This window comes from Psammomys obesus, unplaced genomic scaffold (genome assembly GCF_907164565.1).
Source record: "Psammomys obesus unplaced genomic scaffold, mPsaObe1.curated_primary_1811, whole genome shotgun sequence".
NCBI lineage: Eukaryota > Metazoa > Chordata > Mammalia > Rodentia > Muridae > Psammomys > Psammomys obesus.
Window position 1 is genome coordinate 10289657 of NW_026592510.1, and position 23071 is coordinate 10312727.

General features: G+C 45.2%; 1 protein-coding gene across 7 annotated transcripts in view; it reads right to left on the reverse strand.

Moving 5' to 3' along the window:
- Nucleotides 1-12531, reverse strand: part of Vldlr (very low density lipoprotein receptor) — a 32639-nt gene extending 20108 nt beyond the window's left edge. For 2 of the 7 annotated variants that reach the window (XM_055613868.1, XM_055613863.1), the window contains exons 1-2: nucleotides 12209-12359; nucleotides 11449-11603 (exon numbers count right to left, since the gene is read on the reverse strand). In XM_055613868.1, coding sequence (XP_055469843.1) covers nucleotides 11449-11530 — 82 coding nt within the window. In that variant the 5' untranslated portion in view covers nucleotides 11531-11603; nucleotides 12209-12359. Of the gene's footprint in view, nucleotides 1-11448; nucleotides 11604-11954; nucleotides 12175-12208; nucleotides 12360-12505 lie in introns of those variants that run through there. The other 5 variants (XM_055613866.1, XM_055613864.1, XM_055613869.1 and 2 more) reach the window with 5 other exon arrangements.
- Between the last annotated feature and the right edge of the window lie 10540 nt (nucleotides 12532-23071).

A 23071-nucleotide genomic window follows, 5' to 3' on the forward strand; every position in this document is an offset into this window, starting at 1 on the left:
CACTCACAGCCTTGCCCAGAGCATCTTCCAATCCTGCAAGGCCATCCATGCTACGCATCCTGTACAGAGGTACTATTTTAATCTTTTACAGGTGTATTTTTCTGTTCCTTTACATGTTTAAATATATTTGGATACACACAAATGTGCCATTGTGTTATAACTGCCTACAAGATTTAGTGCAAGTACCATGCTGTATACAGGTAGCCTAGAATCAATAGGCTTGACCATAGGTATGAAGTCAAGCCATTGTGGGTTGAATGAGAATGGTCCCCATAGGCTCACACATTTTAATGTTTGGCCTCCAGTTGGTGGAACTCTTTGGGAATGATTAGGAAGTTCCAAAAGCCCAGTCTCTCTCTCTCTCTCTCTCTCTCTCTCTCTCTCTCTGTATGTGTGTGTGTGTGTCTGAGTTTTTGTGTCTCTGTCTCTCTCTCTCTGTGTCTAGGTCTTTGTGTTTGTGTGTGTGTGTCTGTCTGTCTCTGTCTGTCTGTCTGTCTGTCTGTCTGTTTTTCTCTCTCTGGATGAATCAGGTTGTAAGTTTTCACCTATTGTTCCAGTGTCATGCCTGTCTATCGGATGCCATGTTCCCCATCATGATGGTCCTAGACTAACCTTCTGAAACTATAAGTGAGACCCTAATTAAGTACTTTCTTTTATAAGTTGCGTTGCTCATGGTATCTCATCACAGAAATAGGACAGTAAATAAGACAACCATCGCTGTGTGCTTAAGCAAAGGAGCAATGAATTGTTCAACATTGTACTTGTTCGGACTTATCTCTATCAGTGTATGATGCATGGCTGTATCTCTAAAAGAACACGGAGCTCATTTTTCTTCCAGGATCCAGAGATGAGATGACTCAGCAAGCAATGGCACTTGCTACCAAGATTGAGACATAAGTTTTATTCCTGGGACTTACAGGGTAGAAAGAACGATCTGATTCTTGTAAATTGTCCTCTGACCTCTTGTGTATGCTACGGCACCTGTGTGCACACATATATACACATGATAGCATAAGAAATAAATAAGGTAATAAAATCCTTTTTATGTCTAAAAAATTGGAGAGTGATTGGAAAAGCAATCTTGGGCCAATGGAATCAGACCTAGAATAATGAACCTAGTTAGGTCAGAGATGTAAGGGGCCTCTGGACTCTTCTTTGCATAAAGTGTGTTTGCGTGTGGCCAACAACATGCAGACAACCATAATCCCTTTAATAGCATTTCCTGACCACACCCACAGCTTTATTCAAGAGTGCTGCTGCTATCACAAGCAAAGAGAAAACTACTTGTGGAGGCGGTGAGCAGAAATAAAGGGTTGATAATGGTCCCCTGTCTTAAGAACTGAGGCCTCCTTTGGAAAACACGTGTTTAAACACCAGCTCCCCTAGCAAATCAAAAGCATCAAGAAAGCACGGTTAGGAGGCAACAGGGTGCCATTTCTAACTCAGTGGAGAGAGAAAAGGAGAGCAAGTTAGAGCCCTATACCCAAATTCCGCTTCTCCCAGCTCAGTTGCTTTGGCTCAGGAGGGACCTGCCGCTTATAGAGTGGTGAACTAAGACTTCATGGAGGTGCTCCATGGCCAGGACAGGTAATGTTCAGGTGCTTTCTTCAGTAGCATGTCCATCCTTCTTCAGGACCAGATTGCTTTGCAATATAAAAGGAGCAGCTCTTGTCCCTTAAAGCCCTCTCCTAAACACACTGCATCGACTTACAAAACCCAGCATGAGTCCTGGGGTGCATGCAGATTTGCTGGGGGAGGGTGTTTCCAAGCAGAAAGCCTTGCGATTTCCTGCCACCTCTCTTCATTTGCAGCTGGGGCATGCTGGCATAGGAACAGACAGGGCAGAGGCAAGCACAGACTGGAACTCTTGTGTGAAACACAATGCTCTAGTTGGTCTCTCTAGTGTCAACTATGCCCTGCCATCGGGGAGAATTCTGAGTTTTGTAGCTAATTCCCAAAGAAATTAAAATTTGGCCCAAGTCAAGATTACTATACTACCTTCAGGTACTGTGTATATTGCTTTTAAAGATATACGGACCTTTCTGCTCTTAAACTTTTAGCAGCTAGAACTTGGCTACAAAGCAATATAACTTGATATTTCTTACCAACATTTCATAATGTTTATTCATCCTACAAATGTTTTATAGAATAAAAATGCTAGGGAGTTACAAAGGAAACAAGAGGTGAGCATCACTTGTTTGTCTTTAAAACCAACAAGCTAAGTGTGAGGTATCTGGCTGCCTCCCCCCCATCCCCCTCTGCCCTATTGCCACTGTGCTCTCAGAATGTTCCCCATATTCTCAAAGCTGGAGATGCATGTTCCCGGAGCCATTTGCTGGTTCTACATTCTTTCAGTTTGATGGACTATGGGGAGGGAAGGAATCTACTTTGAGGACTTTATTAGAAAAAGGAGTTTACACTCAGAGCATATAGAATAAAACACACTTAGGATAGTTCATTGCAGTAAGGGCTAAAAAAACGGACAGTTGAAGGACTTTCATTATGAAGGACAAGTCAAAATGAGCCAAAAAAAAACCCCCAAAACAAACAAACAAACAAACAAACAAACAAAAAACGAACATTGAAATCTGTAGAGTGAGAATGATAACCATGCCGTCAGACTTGGAAGTTGGTTTTTGTTGTGTGTTTGTTTGTTTTTGTTGTTGTTTTGTTTTCCTAGGATTAGGCCTGTGAGAGAGAAGTTCCTAAAAAATGAGGCTTGTGTGATGGATCTTGTAGACACTCAAGCTGTCTTAGAGCTAAAAGTCCAGGATATAATATGATAAGGCTAATACATAGTTCATGGTCGTCGTCTCTGGATTTAGATGTAATATACAAGCTTTCAACAGTAATATGTTAAAATCCTTGTAGGTTTGGCTCAAAACAGGGTTATAACAGACACAAGAATTTTCATCTGCTCATTCTAATATCTAAAGCAACTTCTACTTTTTGGTTTTATTTTGGTTTTTGGTTTTTGGTTTTTTAAGACAGGGTTTCTCTGTGTAGCCTTGGCTGTCCTGGACTCACTTTGTGGACCAGGCTGGCCTTGAACTCACAGAAATCTGCCTGTCCCTGCCTCTGCGAGTGCTGCTGCAATTACAGGAGTGTGCCACCATGCCCAGCTAATCTAATTTTCTTGTCTTACACGTGTCTGTGTCACCCAGGCTTCTGCTTGCTTATCAGAAAGTTATGTGTCACCATGATACACATGACACTTTATTACATGAGGAAGACAGTAAGTCCCAAAACATTCCTGCTTGTCTAAAAGATGATGGAGAAAAGGTGATGGTAAGCCAGATGCATTGCTAAAGGGTCCTCTAAAGAGAAGCAAACAAAGACCCTAAGCCTTATGGCCACGCCTCTCCGATTTCTAGCTCCCTCAGCACCTTAGGGTAGCTCCCTGGCTCTGTTGAGGTCTCTGTTCTCTGCACTTCTGGAAGAACTCAGCCACTCAATTGAACACAGAGACCTCAGCCACCAGCCTGGAACACTAAGGTTTTCTCTGCAGGTTCCAAAATGATCCTACCTTTCCATATGGGTGTTCCATTGACACCATTGCTGCTTGGAGGTCCAGAACTGAAAGCACATGACTTAAGCTTTTGATTCTCAACCCTTTGGGCATTATGGGATTGTAGACCTGTAGTTTTACCTTCAACCATGAATGTGAAAGTTAAATCTCAAGTTCACTAGTACAGTTCACAGAGGAAACAGACTGGCATGAAGTCATCCACAACCAAGTTTCTTTAATTAAGCTGAGCTAAGCCACGATACACCATAAAGAACGCTGGGAGTGAGAACACTAAGGACTCTATACCCCTGGATCTGTCTGCTCTGAAGGTGGGAAGCCGGAGTAAATATAGTTTTCAGTGGGTTCCTTAAAACTGCAGTGTTCTAAGAAAATAGCTCGGGGCTAAAGGGATTGGGGGTGGGATAGAGTAGGAGGCGGGGAGCCTGGAGTTCTGCCTCCATTGCAAAGGAGAAATATTCTCTTAGTGTTAGTTGAGGAACATGAAAAGGCTCCTCTTCCATGAAGAGATTAATCTAAGTTTCCTTCTAGCTCGAATATTGAGCAGGAATACCTTTGCCCTTTTGGGCCAGAAGATTTGGGGTCACTTGTACCTACCCATGTATGTGGCTATTAAAGTTAGTAATAGATAACATTCTCCAAAATATTGAACATTCTGCCTTTGTTGTCACTTATAGATGTCACGAGACTTCAGAACATAGTACCCATGTCCCGGGAGCATTGCTCATCTAAGTAGTTAACACACCCACTGCCACACACAATCAGCAGCTCACTGGCCTCAGGAGGTGTGGGGATTTGAATGCACAGGTTGCCACTGTCTCACTGGTTCATCAAGGGTTAACATGGAAAATCAGCATCTGAGCTTCAGTAAAGCGCTGCCTGGGCCTTACAGTGAATAGCTTAGCTGGCTTTCAGGATGGGCCACAGATTTCCCTGTAGGCTTTGAGTGACTTTGGCAAGAGTCCTCTGGCCTGAATGCCTAGAATATTGAGAAGATGTTCATAGTATCAGGCCCAGCGAGGACTTAAATCTGGAGGGGGGGTCTGGTGTTGCCACCCCCTGCCAGGCCCAGCACTCCCTTCCCATGCCAACACCTAAAGGTGCTATCATCTGCTGATATTTCTTCAGTCCATTTCTTTTGGCATTTCTAGGGCCACCAAGGGCATTTATTTTTAGTTTGCCTCATCTCTACCGCTTGCTAATTTAATGCCAATCCTTCTATTCATAGGCTAAAACTCCTTTTAGGACAAACAGACTTCTGAGTCAGCAAAAAAAAGTTTTTCCGTTGCAGCAAGGTACCCAGAAAAAGGTCCTGAGATCCGACTAGTAAACTGTACAGTTCGGTTATCACAAGCTGATCCATTTACACCTGATTGGGATCATCTTAGAATCATAGGTATAATCAAACAGTTTTTATTGTTGGCCAATTGCTGCTCCAAGCCTTCTCATCTCTTACCTCATTAGCTCTATGTGAGCTTTCCTCTTTCCCTCTTTACAGTTTGGAAAAAGAAAAAAAAATATAGTGACTTACCAAAGACTATACTGGGCTTATAAGAGTTGAACCTAGGTGCTCTGGTTCTATATCCCACGCACACAAATGACAGTAACTAACTCAGGACTACATAATTCTAGAACATCCTATTTGCTTAGAATTTGGCTAGCACTGTCTACTGAAATCCATCAAGAATGAAACAGTTTCGTTTCTCAAGAAGACATTCTACAGTATAGCTTTATGGTTGAGGTAGGGCTATTTCCTATCCCCATCATAGCCTTTTAAATAAGCTGCTAGAATTCCATTAGCAGCTCTTTCTAGAAGGACTAAGTCTCTTGATCTTCTTGATTAGGGCACATTGGCTGAGTCATTGTAAAGGCTCTACCTTATCTGCCTGGGGATGGAGAACAGTCCAAGTGGCACCAGCATGGAGACCAAAAAGAGACAGAGGCAACAATCCTGGAAGAAGCTTTGTTCTCAAGCTTGAAATTACACACTGAATATACTGTTAATTCCCATAAGCCCTCATGTCTGTCACTGGGTAGAGGCAGGAGATAAAGGACAGTGTTTTACAGCAGACATGATGATGACAACCTGAGTTCGTATAGGTAACAGTCATCTGAATGCCTTAGCAGATATGCACAGTAAAGCAGTTTGTTCCCAAACCTACCCTCTTCTCTTCTGTGTCTTATCTCTACTCGGCTCACCACTTACTCTGAGCCAGTAGCCCAGAGGAAGCCCAGACTCTTCTCCTCTGACTTCGGGCCATCAAATCCTGGCCATGTCTAACCTCTCACTTGATCTAAATTTAAGCCACCCTTCCCTTTGCCTCCAGGCTGTCGCAGTCTCTATCCAAATTAAGACAGTGACTTAAGCCACTTAGACTCTCCAGAAGGGCCGAGGACAGGATCATTTCCTGGCTTCCCACTGACTCCAGGATTGAGTCTCAGTTCCCTACCAGCTTCCCCTGACTTCTTCCTCTCAGTCACCACCCGCCATCTGCTCTGGCTACCGCAGCTGAGCTAACAACTCTAAGGGATTTCCCTTATTTCTCCTGCCTTACGTCGCCCTCACTAACATTTTGTTTCTATTTGTCCATCTGATTCCTATTCCTTTCCCCACCAGGAGCAGGATCAGATAGCACCACTTCATGGAGGCCCTCGGCCTTCACATTTTTGTCCCTAGAGACAGGTGGGATCTGGCTTATTTCCCAAAAGTTTTCATACCCATCCCAAAGCCAGTTCCCTGCGGATTTATCACCTAGCATCCAAAGGTTTGCTAAGTGCTCGTCAATAGTCCTGAATGCATTAGTTGGTTAATGAATTGGCCTGTTAATCCATTCTGCATTACAGACTTTTGTCAAAATATTTTTCTCAGTTTTTCTGAACTTGAAATGAAGTGGGACCTGCTAAATAAATGAAGTCTTCCCTGGTAGGATCCTCTGAGAGATAAAGTTATAAAGGTACCCACTTCCCATGCCCATGAGAGTACTTTCATCTCATCTGCTGGCAAGTTATCATTAAAACACCAGGCACGTTGCACATCTGTCTGCCGTAATTAGTGAGTCAGTCACATTTACACATGAGAGAGTCTAACACACACGGAAGGTCTGGTGAGGTTAGGAGGTTGGTGTGTCAGACCCAAGTCTTACTTCTGATATGCTGCTACTCGTTGGGAATGCTGGCAAAAGCCCACCACTGTTGTTTGAATCATCACCTTCACGGGACCATTGGCTGAGATAAAATCTCTTCTGGCTTTGGCATGTTAAAGTCTTAAGTTGCGGGTGATTTTAGGGAAACATTTTGAGCTGTAATCAAAGCAGCATGTGGGAAGTCTCAAGACACCTTCAGCTGATATCTGTGGCTTTCATGATCAAGAAACACCAGCTCTGTTTACTCCGTTCACAGCTTCTATGCTTGGCTCTTTTGGGATCTTGAATTTCCTCGTTTGACTTTCTATTAAAAAAAAAAAAAGGCACAAAAAGGCCAGCTTTCTGGTTTCTGTGTTGACATGATAGCAAGTGATTTTGAGCAGATGTACAAAGAAGACTGGCTTCAATTTATAACCTGCCTGGTAACTTCCCTGCCAGTTAATAACTTAGAGCTTGAGAAAGTATTCTAGGAACAGTGAAGATTAGAGGCAGGTATAGAGACTTGAACAGCATACACTAACAGTCTTTGTATGAAATGTTAAACATATGAACTCTCAAAGGTTAATCATCACTTCCTGGTGAACTGCACATTCCCTCAACCTCACCTCCATGCTGAGACTGTTTCTGGACACCCAAAGACTACTGGCCACATTGCCAACCCAGATACACCAAATTGGTGGCAAGACTGGCCACCCTACGGGGTTTCTGACCCTTCCAAGTTGTAGTTTCTTACCCTAAATGTTCTTAAGTGCTGGCTCAGGCATACCCTCAACCCCCCTTCCCCCAGGGCATTTCTACCACACAAAGCTAGGGAAAAGCCCTTTTGCACGAACACTGAGGCATTGTGGAAATCTCTGTGCATACTCCCATGACATGCAGTAGATTCTGTCTTCCATTTCTAATTTAGAGCCTAACTGTGACTAGCAGGCCCAAACCACCCAGGGTTCCACCGAAGGCAAAGTGGTCCAGCTTAAAATACCACCTTCTTTCTCACGTAGCTAAACCACAGCCATCATGTCTAACTAGTTGGGATTAACCATATTCAGGGCCTTGATTGCAAACCAACACTGGAACCTTAGCAGAGAGACACTGATTCATACTGAAAACAGAAAGAGTAAAAATGAGCTAGTTTTTACTTACAAAATCAGGTTCTCCAAGAACTGGGTTATGTTATGCTTTGAGGATCTCAGAAAAAAGCTACCTCAGATTATTAAACAGTCTTAGATTTCTCCTGTTTAATAAGTACATTACACTCATCACCTCCACAGAAGGGCTTCTATTTTTCTTAAACACCATCTACTGTGCCATGGTCTGGGTGATCATCTCTTGCAATTACTTCAAGTTAGCAGAACCTTATCACCTACTATGTGTAGGGCAGCTGCCTTAGTCTGTGTAAAACTCTCTCTTGTAAGCCAGGTCTATATGTGACAAGCATCATCTCAGGGCCATTTCAGCTCTGCAGTGTCTCATAGGCGAGCATGTGCCAGTGACTTTGCAAAGCAAGGTCAAGTTAGCCAGGTCAAGAGGCAGAGGCTGAAATGGGAATTACCCAATCTCCCTCCTGCTTTCTCCACTGTGAAGAACTTTATACCCTGTGAGGGACTAGAAAATATTTACTATACAATTTTTTCTTTCTATGCTACGTGGTAAGTGGCAGGGTTTGGGAATCTAAGCCGGAAGCCATATGCCTGGGGCCCTCTCTGTGCTCCTGTCCTTAGGGCTGCACTGTAGGATATTACATTTTGTCGGTCTGACATTTTTCAGACAACAGAAGGGGGTCAGAGCAGCTGTTTAGCTCTTCCACAGAAAGCACTGGGGTGAAGTCCTGTCTGTGGTCATTTGTTTTTCCAGAAAGCAGACATGTTGATCAGGTTTGCAATTGTTTAGAAGGTAGAAGCAGCCACCTTTACAAGTATTGCAGAGCATTTGCAAACGCAGTTGGTTGGCCCGAAGTCTTTAACACATGTCAGCTCTACTGAACTGGGCTTTTATAAACATGAGGTAAACTTGGCCGTTACATATATGCTGTAGGTCTCTGGGGACTCAAGCATTAAGAGCAAAGAGCTGAAATGACACAGGACCAGCACTAGAGATACTGGTAAAGAGGATGAACCTGGGGGGGAAGCTGTTCCGGGCTTTAGGAAATGCACTGCCTGTGGAGTCTCGATTGTAACTCTCTTCTAAAAAGAAAAACCTTCGTTTTTTCATGGGTTGCTAGCCTCTCTCCCACCTCTTGTTCTGGTAAGACAGGCATAATTGCTCCGGGTCGTCCAGATTCCTACCTACAGGTACACTGGTGTTGCTGGTAAACACTGACTCCCAGAGAAAGGAAAGTAATAAGTAATAGTCTTTTGTCATGTTGGAAGAGCCTTTGCAGAACCCTGGCTTTAAAGACTGCACAACACCTCACATCTCAGTCCCAGAGCCCCCATGTATTCTGCCATCAGCTTTTGTAACGTCTCATTTGTTAACGTCTCATTTGTTAACGTCTCTTGTTAGCCCCATTAAAGTTCCATGCAGAAACTTTGTGCACACCTGCCTGCCCTGTGTCAGGTAGTTTGGAGCAGCCTCTGAGCGCCTGCGTGCGTGCATGTGTGTGTGTGTGTGTGTGTGTGTGTGTGTGTGTGTTAGGGGACACAGGGAAGGGTTGGTGAGAAAGATTAAGCATAGATGGTCAGGGACAGAAAATCAGTCCACGTGTCTTGGTGTTTTTAACCTAAGGCATGCACAGTTGGAGTTAGGGTCACTGCCTGCTTCAACCAACTGCAAGTTTCCTGTAGTTCGGAAACAGCTGTTTCCCCAGCAATGATGGCTTAGGTGTGTGCTGGGTTCTCTTTTCCACGTTTTGCAGCAACATCATATATCCCGCTTGCAGTAAAGGAACGGAGGATATCCTCACTTTCCTGATCCCATCTGAACGACTTCGGACTGCTGACCAGCTCTTTGCAGGAGCCTGGGTCCTTTCCCAGCACCCCATAAAAAGCAGCACCTAACGTTAAAGCCAGCACGTTAAAAATCCCAAGAAAACAAAAGGACCTGCAGTTCAAGTAACTCTTTTTCCCACCTCCCTGGATCACAGTCAATAACGTATTTTGTACCTTCATGTTTTGAAATATTACCAAAAATATAACGCAAGTCAAGTCCCTCTTCTGAGAGATGGTTTAGTAAGTTAGCATTACTCATCCATTAATGATTAATGGCAGCGTCTGAAAATTTCTGTTAAGCAGGGCTCCTGTGGGCTCATGGGCTTGCCACACATAGGATTCTAGCGTCACCACACACGGGCCCCTTCCAGAGTGCAGGCAGGAGAAAGCGCCAGAGGGAACAGTCCCTCTGAGCCAGGCTGATCTTAAAGGTAACCCAGCTGGGGCAGCTCAATTAAATCCGCGAAGACACGTGATCCACCTTAACGCAATCCAGCCAGCAGCCAATCGCACGGGGCAGAAAAGCCCTGCCCAGCTTCTCACGCTCAGGACAGCGGAACCAAAGGCCCAGGGGCTCTGGGAGCCAGCCTAGCTCGACCGATCGCTCGACCACACACTTGAAAGTTCGCTCGCGCTCCAGGACACACGTGACTGCACGCAGGCGGGCCTTCTAAGCTCTCCGGCGACAGGAGATGGGGACCACGGACTGTTTAGAGCTGGGACAGCGTTCTGCCCTAATTACCTAGAGCGGGTTGGCAAGCAAGCTCTCTGGGGTCACCTCTTAAGACCTCGTCAGTGGCCCACCGAGGATCAGACGGGGGCCCTTGCTAGGAAGGAGTCTTGCTCTGGAAAGTTGTGCGACCCAAGAGGGGGGGACTGAAAACTCACAAGCCCGACCCCCGGGGATTCGACGGTAGTCACCCCCGGCCCTCCCCAGGTTACAGTCACACTTGAGCTCCTGGAGCAAACCTTCGGTCCTATTGTGTAGAATAAGGGCTAATGACAGTCGCTGCACCGGGACTCAGTTTCTCTGGGGGGAAAGTGTCTCCCGGAACGAGGCTCGGCAAAGTAACCTGATTAAGTCTTGGTCCCCCTCCCCTCCCCCGTTCAGTTATCTCAAAGACCCAGAGGTGGGGGAACGCCGCAGGAGCGGCGGGATCCCCGGAGAAGGAAGGAAAGCAGTCGGAGGACGGTCCGGTTGAAAGCCACACTCGGAGCCCGAGAGCCCGCCAGGCGCCCTGGGAGTCGCAGTCCGGGTGCGCCGGCTGCGCACTTGTCATGGCTCGGCCTCCAGGCTGCCGCCCACCGAACGTGCGCCTGCTCACGGCTGCGCGAGGACTCCCGGCCGGCCGGCACCTGGCGCCCGGCGTCCCCGGAGACGCCCACCTTCACCCACCCAGCGCTCTCAGCCCCGCTTAAGTCCGAGGGGCGCACCCGGGCTTCCAGGCCCCACGCTCTGCCCCGGTCTTAACAGCCCGCCCGGCAGAGGAGGCAGAACCATTGTTCAGTGGCTCCCAAGCCCACATCCCCTAGCCCTTGTCAGTGGGGGTGAAAACCACGTAAAGCCGAGGTTTGGGAAAGAAGGGGGGACACAGAAGGATGACAACAAGTTCAAGGGACGCTTTAGGACACCCTAAACCCCACGGTCCCTCCGGGCCCGGCTCCCAGTAGCCTCGGCTCTGACAGCTCAGAGGCGCCACCCGGGTGGGGAGGGGAGGCAGGAGAGGAGCGTGGAGAGGCGTCTGCTCGGAGGAGGGGGGTGGGCAAGAGGATCCCCGGGGTCCCCCAAAACGCAGCGATCGCGGCCGCCCGGGCTTGTTCCGGGCCGAGGGCGGAGGGGCGCGTCCCCACTCACCGCTTGCAGTGGCGCCGCCGTCCCGGGGCGCCCAGCACAGCGCGAGCAGCAGCCACAGCGCCCAGCGCGCGGACGTGCCCATGCTGCCCGCCCGGATGGTGCCGCCGCCGCCGCCGTCGTTGTCGCCGTTCGCTCCGCACAACAAGTTACCAGCCCTTCGGAGAGGAGGAAGGAGGTGGGGGCGGGGAGGGAGGAGGCGAGGAGGAGGGGGAAGGAGTGAGGAGCCGGGAGCACGGAGAGCAGGGAAGGAGCGGGCACCCCCTTTTCCCTGAAACTTGCACGCTCTACTCCCCGCCAGCCAGCCACCCGCCCGGCCACCCACCCACCCGGTCACCTCCCCCCCCGCCGCGGCCGCGGTGCGCGCGCGGACCCTGCGGGCAGAAAATAACGCAGGCGTTGCAGAAGAGGGGAGGGAGAGGGGAGGGGAGGGGACGGCGCGGGAGGAGGGGGCGGGGAGCCCGTTCGCCTCTAGGGACAGCGGAGTCGAGCGGCCGGGGGGCACCCACCCGGGCGGCAGCAGAAGTGCGGCCGGGCGGCTCGGGGACCCCAGCGGGGGAGCTCAGGCCAGCAGCTCCTGCGGGCACCGCTCTCCCGCGCGCGGTGAGGAGGGTGCGGGGGCAGGTGGCGGCGTGCGTGCGTGAGTGGCAGTGGCTGGGGCCGTAGCCGCCGCCATCCGGACGGCTCCGGGGGCACGGTGGCTCCGCGCGTCGGCCCGGGGCTCACGGAGGGACCCAGGGCGGCCGCTGGTTGGCTCACTCACCGTCCTCACCTCCAATCCCGGGTGCCTGTCCTAATTTCCTGATCCAGGGAACCTGCGCCCGCAGCAGCTGTGCGCTCCCTAGCTCCCTACAGTCTCTACTGTACCCTTCTGGCGCCGCGGCTAGAGCGCTGATGCAACTATTGCTGCTGTTGCCACCGCCTCCGGGATGATGGAGCTGGCATTTGAGGGGTCTGGGGGGCAGCAAGGAGCCCTCTCCCTCCCTCTCCTGAGCCCTTAGGGAGAGCTGGTATTGTGAGGTGGGTAGGGAGCATCTTCCGGGGCAGTCTTCTTTCCAACCTGAAAGTGATGAAGAGGAGGGGTGCGAAAGCTCCGCTGCTCTGCTGTGGGGTTCGGAGTCCCATCTCAATGGCAAGCTCAGATGCCATTTTGTTAAAAATTAAGTGTGTCTTTAAGAGAGAGAGAGAGAGGGAAAGAGAGAGAGAGAAGGAGAGAAGGAGAGAGAGAGAGAGAGAGAGAGAGAGAGAGAGAGAGAGAAAGAACAAGAGCGCTCCCGCGGTTGTGGCTTGTCCTCTGTAATAGAACAAGACTAAAATAACCGAGTCTGGGATGGGGAGGAGGGAAATTGCCAGCGCAGCTCTGCATTCTCTCATCAACGATTATAGTTAATTGCTAATTGCATAAAATGATAGTTTGAGGGCCTGTAATTAAAAGCTTAACCTTTCCTGGTTGGAGGAACGGGACCCCGGTAGATTTATTCTTGGTGTACTTTGTAAGGTTCAATTATAAGTGTTGTGGAGGGGAAAGAAGGAAGCAAAATAAACCCTCCCAGAAAGAAGAGACGGGTGTAGGGACAGGGGAGTTGCCAGACAGGACCTGAGCCTAAGATTTGCTCTTACAGTACTTCACTTTTCCTGAGTAGATTCCCCTGAATGAGATGCCTTCTCTTCTCTGGTCTAAGCAGAGTTAAGGCGTACACTGAACTATTTCACCCGTTAATATAATGTGCATACATTTCTTTCATAAGTTGCTGTATCTTGAATGAATAAGGGTTGAGAGATTTCAGATTCCCCGTCCCTGTCCCAGCTTTCTTCTGTCATTGCAGTCTCCTTGCCTTGGTTCTCCTGAGCAGTTGTCACTGGCAGGCTACTAAGAGAGATGTTTATTTGGGAACTTCCTATACCAAGGAGACAGGGGGTAATTCTCAGGCAGGACACACTTTGGTCCCTGTAATTTATCCTCATTGTGACTGATAAGCCCACATGCAGATGGAAATCTTTCAAAGCAATGTGAATGCTGTTTTGTATAATCAATGGGGAGAAGATGGATGAAAACTGCATGGGAAACGAAATTCATGCCATTTTACAGAGCAAGTGCTCACAGCTGTTCACCTCACAGGCCAAGCTGAGGGGGATGGTCAAACTTTAGACCCTTGGCATCTTCAGTGTCTCTGGGGCTTGAAAAGCTCATGGTCACTTAACAACAGATGAAATGGGTGGGCATGTGGGTGCAGTCCATATGAAAAGGCTCAGGGTTAATGAGACATCACGTTTGTTTTTAATGTTTTACTTGCAAGAGGAATGTATACTACAAGGGAAACAGTGATATGGTACAATAAGACTTATCTCTGACAAATATGTGTTATTCTTTCCAACATAAATAAACTGTTGGTAAGCTGAGTTATGGCTCTCTACTCAGTCTGGTGGCTTTTTGTTCAGTCATATGACTGTGCCTTTAATTGGCTGTGCAACTTCAGACCTGTAAAATGAAAATAAAAACAACCCACATGATAATGAAAATCTTCTGTGGCATCAAGGACCAGCTCTCTTCAGCATCCATTACCAGCTGAAAAAAAGTTACAAAGGAGACATGCATATGATTAATAGAGAGAGTAACCAATAACCTAAAAAGAATAAATTGATCACAAGTAGATGATGTGGGCAAACCAGCAGAGACCCAGAAGCCTTCAGGCAATTGTGTCAGTGGTTCTGTTTACTCCCATAATCCGCCACATGAATTTGTGTGCCCCAACAACACACACTGAGCAGCGCTGGAAGAGAGGTGCTGTGCGAGGCAACTGCTGTAGACAAACGCTTATCTGAAGAGGCTGTGGGAGCTGATCAGGGTGAGAGATGTTGAGAATCATAGCAGTGTTTGCATACAATACTGTAATCCAAAGTTGTTTGAGATATGTAGAGCACAGAGATGGCGCTGGGGCTGTTGCTCAGTGCTGGGCTGCTTTTCTAGCGTGCACAAGGCTGTGCATTCCAGCTGAAGCATCACGAGAATGAATAAATGATTGATTGAATGAATGAATGAAAAGGATCACAGGGAAAACCCATCTGAGTTGGTTGCAGGACGTGATATAAGAAAAGGCTTCCTCAGTTGGATGCGTTTGAGCTGATGGAGTCAGCATTTTCACACAGTCAAGTCCCAGCCTGCCTCAGCCCCTTTATTGTTGGTTGGGTTAAAAGACTAGCTTTGACTAATTAATAGACAGAAATTACAGGGCATCACTTCCAGACTGGGGTATTTAGTTGCTAGTGTGAGTCTCTCTCTCTTACTGTCTCCCAGCAACAGGAAGCATTCAAGATGTGGCTGTGCCGTTAGCCCAGGTTTCTGATTGACTTCACCAGTAGCTGCACACACGTTTACCATGCCTGTAAGAAGGATTTTAAATACATTGTAAATGCTTGGATACCTATACTCACATATCAAAGACCACATTGTTCACAAAGCCCAAAATATTTCTCGTTTGTCCTCTTAGGGGAAAGACTTGCCAACCACTGACACAGAGTGAGGCAACGATCTAGGTTGAATTAACCCACTGAGAGCTTGTATGCAGTGTGGCCTGGTATTAAGTTGACTGGGGAAGAGGAAAAGAAGGGTTTAGAGGGTTAAGGAGAACAAGACACAAGAGCGTCATGTATTCAAGGCGGTGTAGAGAGTTCAGATTGGCTCAAGGTTGGGGTCCAAGGCGCTAGTGATGAAGAGCAAGACTGAAGAGGAAGAACTGGATTAGTGCGACTTGGTGAGTCACCCTAAAGTTTTAGAGTTTACTATGATGCACAGTGAGGCTTGGAGGTAGAATTTGCTCAGAGATTTGGCATCCAGTTTCTCTTCGAAGGATGACTCTTCAGTGGTGTGAGATAGGGTGGAGTAACACCAGCAAAGGAAAAGCTGGAGACACTGGCAGCGATGGGATACATGAAAGAGCAGAAAGAAGATTGTTGCCCTCACGGCGGACTCCCTGGCCTCTTCCTCAGAAATCCTACTATAAAAAAGCCTCAAAAAAAAAAAATTCTGTATGTATAACCCTCTCCCAGTGATCTGGGGGGCAGAGATTATCATATTTCAGTGTTTACATCTATAAAATTCTTTAAAAACACTGCTTAAAATCTAAAAGTGTCTGAAAGAAACTCTATTTGGAGAGTGACTCCAATGTGTTTTATTTGAGAAATCTCAACTTCTGTCAGAGTCACTAGAGAAGCTGGACTCAAAAGCATGCCGGCCTCCACCCTCAGAGTTTGGGATTGAGCAGGTCCAGGGTGCTGCTGAAGATTCTGAGGTTTTTAACTCTTCCCCAGGAATACTGATGCTGTCGCTCAAGGAATGTGCTTTGAGACTCACTGGGGCACTTCCTCCCTCAGTGACATGATTAGGTGAGTGCCTCAATCAATTAGCCTATTGCATTCCCCGGGTGCACCATTCAATGTTTAAGCTCTAAGGATATTCCCCACCAAGCTGCTTGAGTTATGGGGAGGCTCAAGAACTTAGTTCCAGGCTTTTTCTTAGTTAGAAAGATGTTTAATTCTAACTAATGTGAAAGGTAGACCATGGCCAGAACCACCTTTGTCATTGTGCCAACACGACGGAAGCCAATTTGGAGATAAGATGTCTGCAGTTTCATCATAATAATTGCATTTTTGACTTCTACGAGATTTGCACATGGTCAGAAATGATCTATCTAATGTTTTCTTACTCGGTAATGTGTGTAGGTTTGTGTGACATTACAGCTAATACTCCATGAAGAACAGATGTGCCTCCTCCCAAGCTCTTTCAGAGGGCGTTGTCCAAACATCTTTATTGTTCTAGAAATATATTTACTGGAGTTCAAATACTGACCAAAAGTGGCTTATTTGGGGACGAAAGGAGAGGCTCAGATTTGAAAGCCACTTTGATTTAGGAACAGAAGGTACTTTGGACTTGTAGGAAAATAGGTTAGCTTAAAGTGAGAGGAGATACCAGGGAAATAGATGAATACAGTTGAGGAAGATATTGGTATGTTCTCTGAGTGTTTAGTCAAAGCTTCCAGTATACCATTCAGGATTTATGATCAAGAGTTGGTAAGAGCTGATATACATATTTGGAAATACGATTAAGAAGGTGATTTTCTTTGCACAGGATCCAGAGAGCACTCTCTAGGTTCCTGAAAATCTTTGGCACTGAATAACTATGAAGAGATAGTGTGAGTCCGTGGTTAGAGGAATGGGAGGGTGGAATCAGGTTTGGGGGAGGAAGGTTTTAAAACCCAACTCTGATGATTATGAGCTGTGAAAACTTTTATCTAAACACTTTTTTGTATCAGCACCCCCCCCTCCCACCCCAACCTGGATATGGGTTAGCAAGCCTACTCATTTCTTACAAGGATTAATTGAATTCAAGCAATCACTTATAATAGCATCTAGCCTATAACAAGTGATCAATAAAAAAGTTCTAATCGTCAATAATAGTGGTGATTGTTGCTGTGGTGATGTGAAAAGGGAGGCAAAGGTGTGTTGGACCTTGCAAAATGGAAGGCAATGGTTTTTGATCCTCACTGTACACTAGCTCTTTTGGTTGGTTTATGAGAATGTCAGTACTAGCGTCCTTCTTAACAGCAGTAATTGTAAGTGGGGTTTGCCCACCAGCAGCTTCAGGCTTCCCAGCTAAGTCTGATGTATATTTGAATTTCGAATCACTCCTGTCCATTCTGAAGCTCTGGTCTGGAGTATTGAAGGGGGGACATCTTGGGATAAAGCTTGAAGGTGACACCATCCATAGAGAGGATGAGGGTCGTGCAAAGGCAAATCTTCCACAAGAGTTCCAGAACAACCTTCCAGTCTTTGCTCTGGGCTTCCTGATCTTGGCCTGGCATTTCACACTCCGCTAAATTTGTCAGCTGTAAGAGAGCCAAAGACCACAGGAGGTCAAAAGCTGGGCACAGCCAGGCTGTGAGAAACCCGGCTGGCGTCCACCCATCAGGTGATGGATTACATATCACCAGCCTCATGCCTTTCTGAATCAATCTAATGAGGACTTGTTGAGCTCCTTCTGTGGGACCAGCATCATGCCAGGTGAATGGAAGCAGCAACCAGACAGCCATGTGGCTGTTATTGGGGAGCAAGTTGCTGTTGTTCTGTTTGCTCTTTCTACGGGAGCCAACTCAGGCTTGTTAAGCGGTAACTGACAGTCCTTTCTTCTAAGGAAGTTTCTCTTGAATTTGCTGCCAATAGGAAGTGTATTATTTTGCAGAGCACTATAGCATTCATTTATCGAGTGCCCACTCAATTATGAGGCATGACAGAGTTTGCCATCTGAGAAAGGAAAGACCACTTAAGCATTCTTAGAGTCAGAAGTCTGGAAAAAATAGACAGACAGATCAAAGAGCTAGGAGTTGGATTTCCTTACAACTAGAGAAGCTCTTTTAGCAGGAGCTGGGGCTTCCATTGAAGTTTTAAAGACCTTTCACATCAGTTTTCTAGAAAGCAAATCATGACTTTGAGACTAAAGGAACAATGAATTTAGCAAACATTATAACAGTGTGATTATTTTGCTAAATCATAAACAGAACCTAGGTGTGGTTGCACACCCTTATAATGCCAGCTTTGGGGAGTCAGAAGCAGGATTATGAGTTCTGGGCAAGCCTGGGCTACATAGCAATCTTAGGGCCTCTTTCTTCTGACACCTACTTTTCATCATATTGTCCTAACATCATCAAAATATTTCCTTGTAACCAAAACATACTCTTTTGCTATCTGTGTAAGGAGTCTGCATTCTAAGGGCAGAAGTTATGGTTTAAATTCATCAAATGAAAAGATGGGGAAATGTTACTCAATAAGGTTCTTTTCATAAATTCCAGATCAGCACCTTCCAATGAGTAAGTATGTGAGAAGGGTGAGCTATTTCTTGTTTTCCTTCTCTTTTTCCCTTTTGCCAAGACCTGTAAAACAAAACAAAAACATAAATAGAGAGAGAGAGAGAGAGAGAGAGAGAGAGAGGGACAGAGAAAAAAAAGATGGGAATAGTGAGAAAGGAAGAGGAAGAAGAGTAGAAAGAATATTCAAAGCACTCAAGGGTCTAGGAGGCTCTGTCTCTCTTTGTGCAATGATCTTATAGAGTTGGCATTGCAAGAGAGACAGATTTCTACAGGCACAACAGAAACATGGTAACTATGTCTTACATACTGTGAGAAGAATGTCTTCGACTTGTGTGTGTGGGTTCAAAATATGCTGCAAACATGATGTCATTACTCCCTGGAAGGAGACTGTGGACCAAGTCTTAGGAAAATAATCCCTTTCCAGGAGCTTGCAGAACACAAGCACAGTTTAGTGCCCATGTTGAGTTTATGCAAAGTGTCTATGAAGGATTTGATTCCTAGCCCTCCACTTGGAGGACTCATGGATGGCTGGGTGAAGTCTAAGTGATACCTCTTGGTAAACTCATATTTTAAAGAGGCAAACTGTGAAGTTTTATTACTTTTTGCTTATTTCTCCCTAATGATCAGTCTTAGTTCTTGGAGATATTTATCAAACATCTTTGTTTTAGGCAAGGCAAGAGTAAAATGAGAACAAAACAAGTTACCAATTAGCATAGCATTGAGCTGGCTCTCCTTGGATCCTGTTGGGAGTCTCAGAGCAGTCCCTGAGGAGGAGAGTAAAAGTCCTCCTCTCTTGTTCTCTGGTGCCATCTTTTAGTAAAGCACAGTAGCTAGAGTTAACAACTTGAAGTGGACAATGTAATCACGAGTGATAGTTTTACACACACACACACACACACACACACACACACACACACACACACACACACTTTTTTTCTGTTTTGCAAGAAAATGTCAGTCAGAATTAGTCAAGTTGCTCATATTTCTCCTTTCTTGATTGCTCTCTGTCCCTCAGTCCTGTTCTCTCTCCTGCTTGCCTGCTGTCTGAAAATATCTTAGGCGTTCTGGCCATGGAAGGAAGTTCATTGGATATGAAGAAAAATGGAGCTGTTCCTTACGGATCTAATAACATTTCCTCAAGTCTAGTTGATTTCAAGAGACATTCATTGGAGAAATTATCGGAACTGTTGCAGCAAGGGTTATTTGGAAATTGGAGGTGAAAACAGGAACTATTTATCAGGTCAAATTCTATCCCAGTTTCCTTTGCCCCTGACCTGAGCTGCTTGGAGTTTATTTTTACAAATGGGTCTGATAGTCTGTCAACGTTATTATTCCATTAGTGTCTTGTTTTGTTTTTCTTTTAGCTTTTTCTTTGGTTATTTTTTTAAATAAAATTTAATCTTTTTTCTAAAGATTTTTAATACTGTATTTGATAAACAGACCATGATTGCCACCTTTATGGGATATGGGATATAATATGATGTTTTGATATAAATGTTGCATGATCAAATCAAGCTAATTGACCTAGTACTTCATTTACCTATCACTTTTTATGGTAGGACATTTGAAATGTCCTCTCCTGGTTGTAAAATATAAAATATATTATTCTGGTTTGTGCCCAATTGGCTGTGCAATGGATGGCAAAATGTTCCCTTTCCATCTGTACCCTTTGACCAACAGCTTCCATTGCCTGTCCCCAACCTCTCCAACGGTCTTGGTAACCCCAGGTTCACTGTTTCTTAATTGCCAAGGCATCTTCAGTAGAAAGCAGTACTGCTTAGATAAATCTCCCAGCTATAAACACTTGTCTTGTATTTAGACTTGGCCCTGTAAACCTGGCTTTATCACCAAACAGTTGGTTGGCAGGTTGGCAGTGTTTTTCTTGTTAGCTAGATTTGGGGAGGACTCTTTTTTCTTCCCAAATACTAACAATTTAAAAAAGAACCCCCCCCCCAAAAAAAAAAAAAACCCAAAAGACAAAACAGCTCTTGTGAGGCTATAACAAGGGCTTTGGATTTATTTGAACCAAATAAGAAAGTGATGTCACAGTGCATGTATTTAGAATTGCACTATCAAATTTATCTTTTCACCTGTTCTTGCTGTACACATTATTCTTGCTGAGAAATGGCCATGCCTCACCTTCCAAAGGCTTAGTAAACACTTTAATATTGGCCCTTGGAGCCTCCTCCCACCCCCTTCTTCCCACACAGAATCCCATGATACAATCACATGTCTTCTCATACTTACCTTTGCTCTTGGTAACTAGTAGCATGCAGGACACAATGACATTGTTGTCATCGCAGACATGTCCTCATATTTGGTAAGGTTGGGATCTCAAAGCATTATTCTGTTTATTTTTAACCTTTTTTCTTTATGTTAATATTCCCATAATACTCAGGGTCATCTTAGGAGGTTCCCAGCATGTACTTTAAAGGTCCTCTAATGACAAATTCAGGTAACTTATATCTCAGTTACATTTCCTACAGCTTCTTAACTGCCTAAACCCCTCCAAGGACTGAAACTCATGCCCAGCATGGTGAAAGCAGTCAAGGTATCAATTTCCTGCTTGACAGCAGCACCATCTTGGACTCCATATTTGCCACATCTATCTTGAACAAATGTTGTTTCTTAGAAAGAAATTAACACTAATTGTTGGTATAATGTTCCTGTGGAATGTATACAATTTACCCTTGTTCATTCAAATGCTGATTTCTCTACCCCAATATTCAATCTGGACATTGCATTGTGATGCTTATTCTAAGCATCACCTGTCTCAAGTTTGTGTAAACATGCCACCATTTGTTCTCTGTATTGTCAATAAAACAATCAGCCAATGCTGAGCAATGGAAAGAAGAGCGTGGGACATCCTGGTATGGAGGGAGGGAGAAAGAAGCAAATGGGAGGAGTCAGAGAGGAGAAATTGGCAGGAGTGGACCTGGAACCATGAAGAGAGATGAACCAGACCTCAGATATGACTAAAAACAAGTATAATATGGGAAGTCTGAATGGGAGAAAACTATGCGGGCTTGGAGGTTTATGATGGAGTAACTATTGCCCAGCATTGAGCTCAAGGTTAATTAAATAAGTCCTAGTCTCTGTGTGGTGAGTTGGGTATACAGCTAGTTTAGGAATAACCACTGTTTAACTAAAATATAAATCAATAATAAATATTAATAATCAACAACAACAAATGTTTCATTGTATTTTATAATCACTGAAAGGGATTTTCTGTGTTCACTGATAGAGACAATGTGGATCAGGCTTCAGTCTTAACTTTATATTCTTATGACTGAGATTGGAAGTTCCTTTTCTTTCCTATTCCTTCCTTCTTCGTGGAGACACCCCACTAGAGGTAGCAAGAACTTTTTTTTTTTTTTGTTTCCAGAAACTGTTGCCATTCTCTTTGAGATCTGCATGTGGCCCTCAGAACATTAGATTTGGATTTACCCTGAGAAATGCTTGGGAGAGCCATTTTCCTAGAGCCTGGTATGTTCCCCAAGGATTCTGAGATGGTCCCAGACTAGCGTGCTCTGATGTCCAGCGTCAACTGAAGGAGAAAGAAGCATGGCCTTGTCAGAGCAGTATGGATTTCTTCAGTGTGTACGTGTGTGCATGCATGTGTGTACGTGTTTGTGGAGCCAGAAGTGGACACTGGGTGATCTCCTCTATAACTCCCACCTTTTCACTCTAGTTCCAGAGGGGACAGAGTGTGTCATAATGAGTAAGGCATAACAACAGGAGTATGGATCCAATCTGGCTGTCAGGGAGCAAGAACCCTCCATGTTATTTATTTGTTTGTTTATTTAAATTTTAGATTCTTTCCTGTTTTTAATTTAGATTGTAATTATTTTGGAGAATTTTACATATGAGATCTGTATTTTTGGTTTTTTTTCTACCCTTTTCTCTCCTTCTTCCAACTCCTCCCATGTCTCTACCCATTCTCTCTCAAATTCATGGTTCCTTTTGTGATTATAATTTTCTATCTATCGATCTGTCTATTTATCTGTCATCTATCTATCATCTATCTATCTATTTCTAACTATATCTATCTATGATCTATTTCTAACTATATCTATGTATCTATCTATCTATCTATCTATCTATCTAATATCTATCAACTGTCTGTCTGTCTGTCTATGGCCACTTAATGTTGCTCTTACTACATGCATTTGAGAGTGACTGCTTGGGGTTGGATAACCACTCAGGAGTCTAGACTATGGAGAAAATGGATTCTCCCTCTCTCAGCAGCCATTGACTGCCTAATTCTTTATCCAGGGTGGGACGTCATAGAATTTTCCCTGTCTGTGTTGGCGTGTTCGCTGGTACTGTCTTTACTCAGATCTTGTGTAGGCAATCATATTGCTGAGGACCCATGGGGTAAGCTTCCCTGTCATGTCTAGAGGACAGAAGCTATCAGCCCTCATACTTGTTCTCTGCTACTTTCGGTTTTTCTATTCAGCTTTTCTATCTCTCTTTCCAAGATGTTCCCTGTGCCTTACGTGTAGATTTGGTAAAGCAGTTTGTTGTAGGTACACCAGTTGTGGCTGGATATGCCAGGTCACTTATTCCCTGCATGAGAAGCCAACAGCCGTGGATCCTGCTGTAATCCTCTGCTGCAAAAATAAGCTTCTAGTTATCTATCTATCTATCTATCTATCTATCTATCTATCTATCTATCTATCTATCTTGATGAGGGAGCAGTGTGAGTTACACTTATCTGCTTGTATTTGAGACTGAGTCTCTTATGGAACTCGGCACTCAAAGAT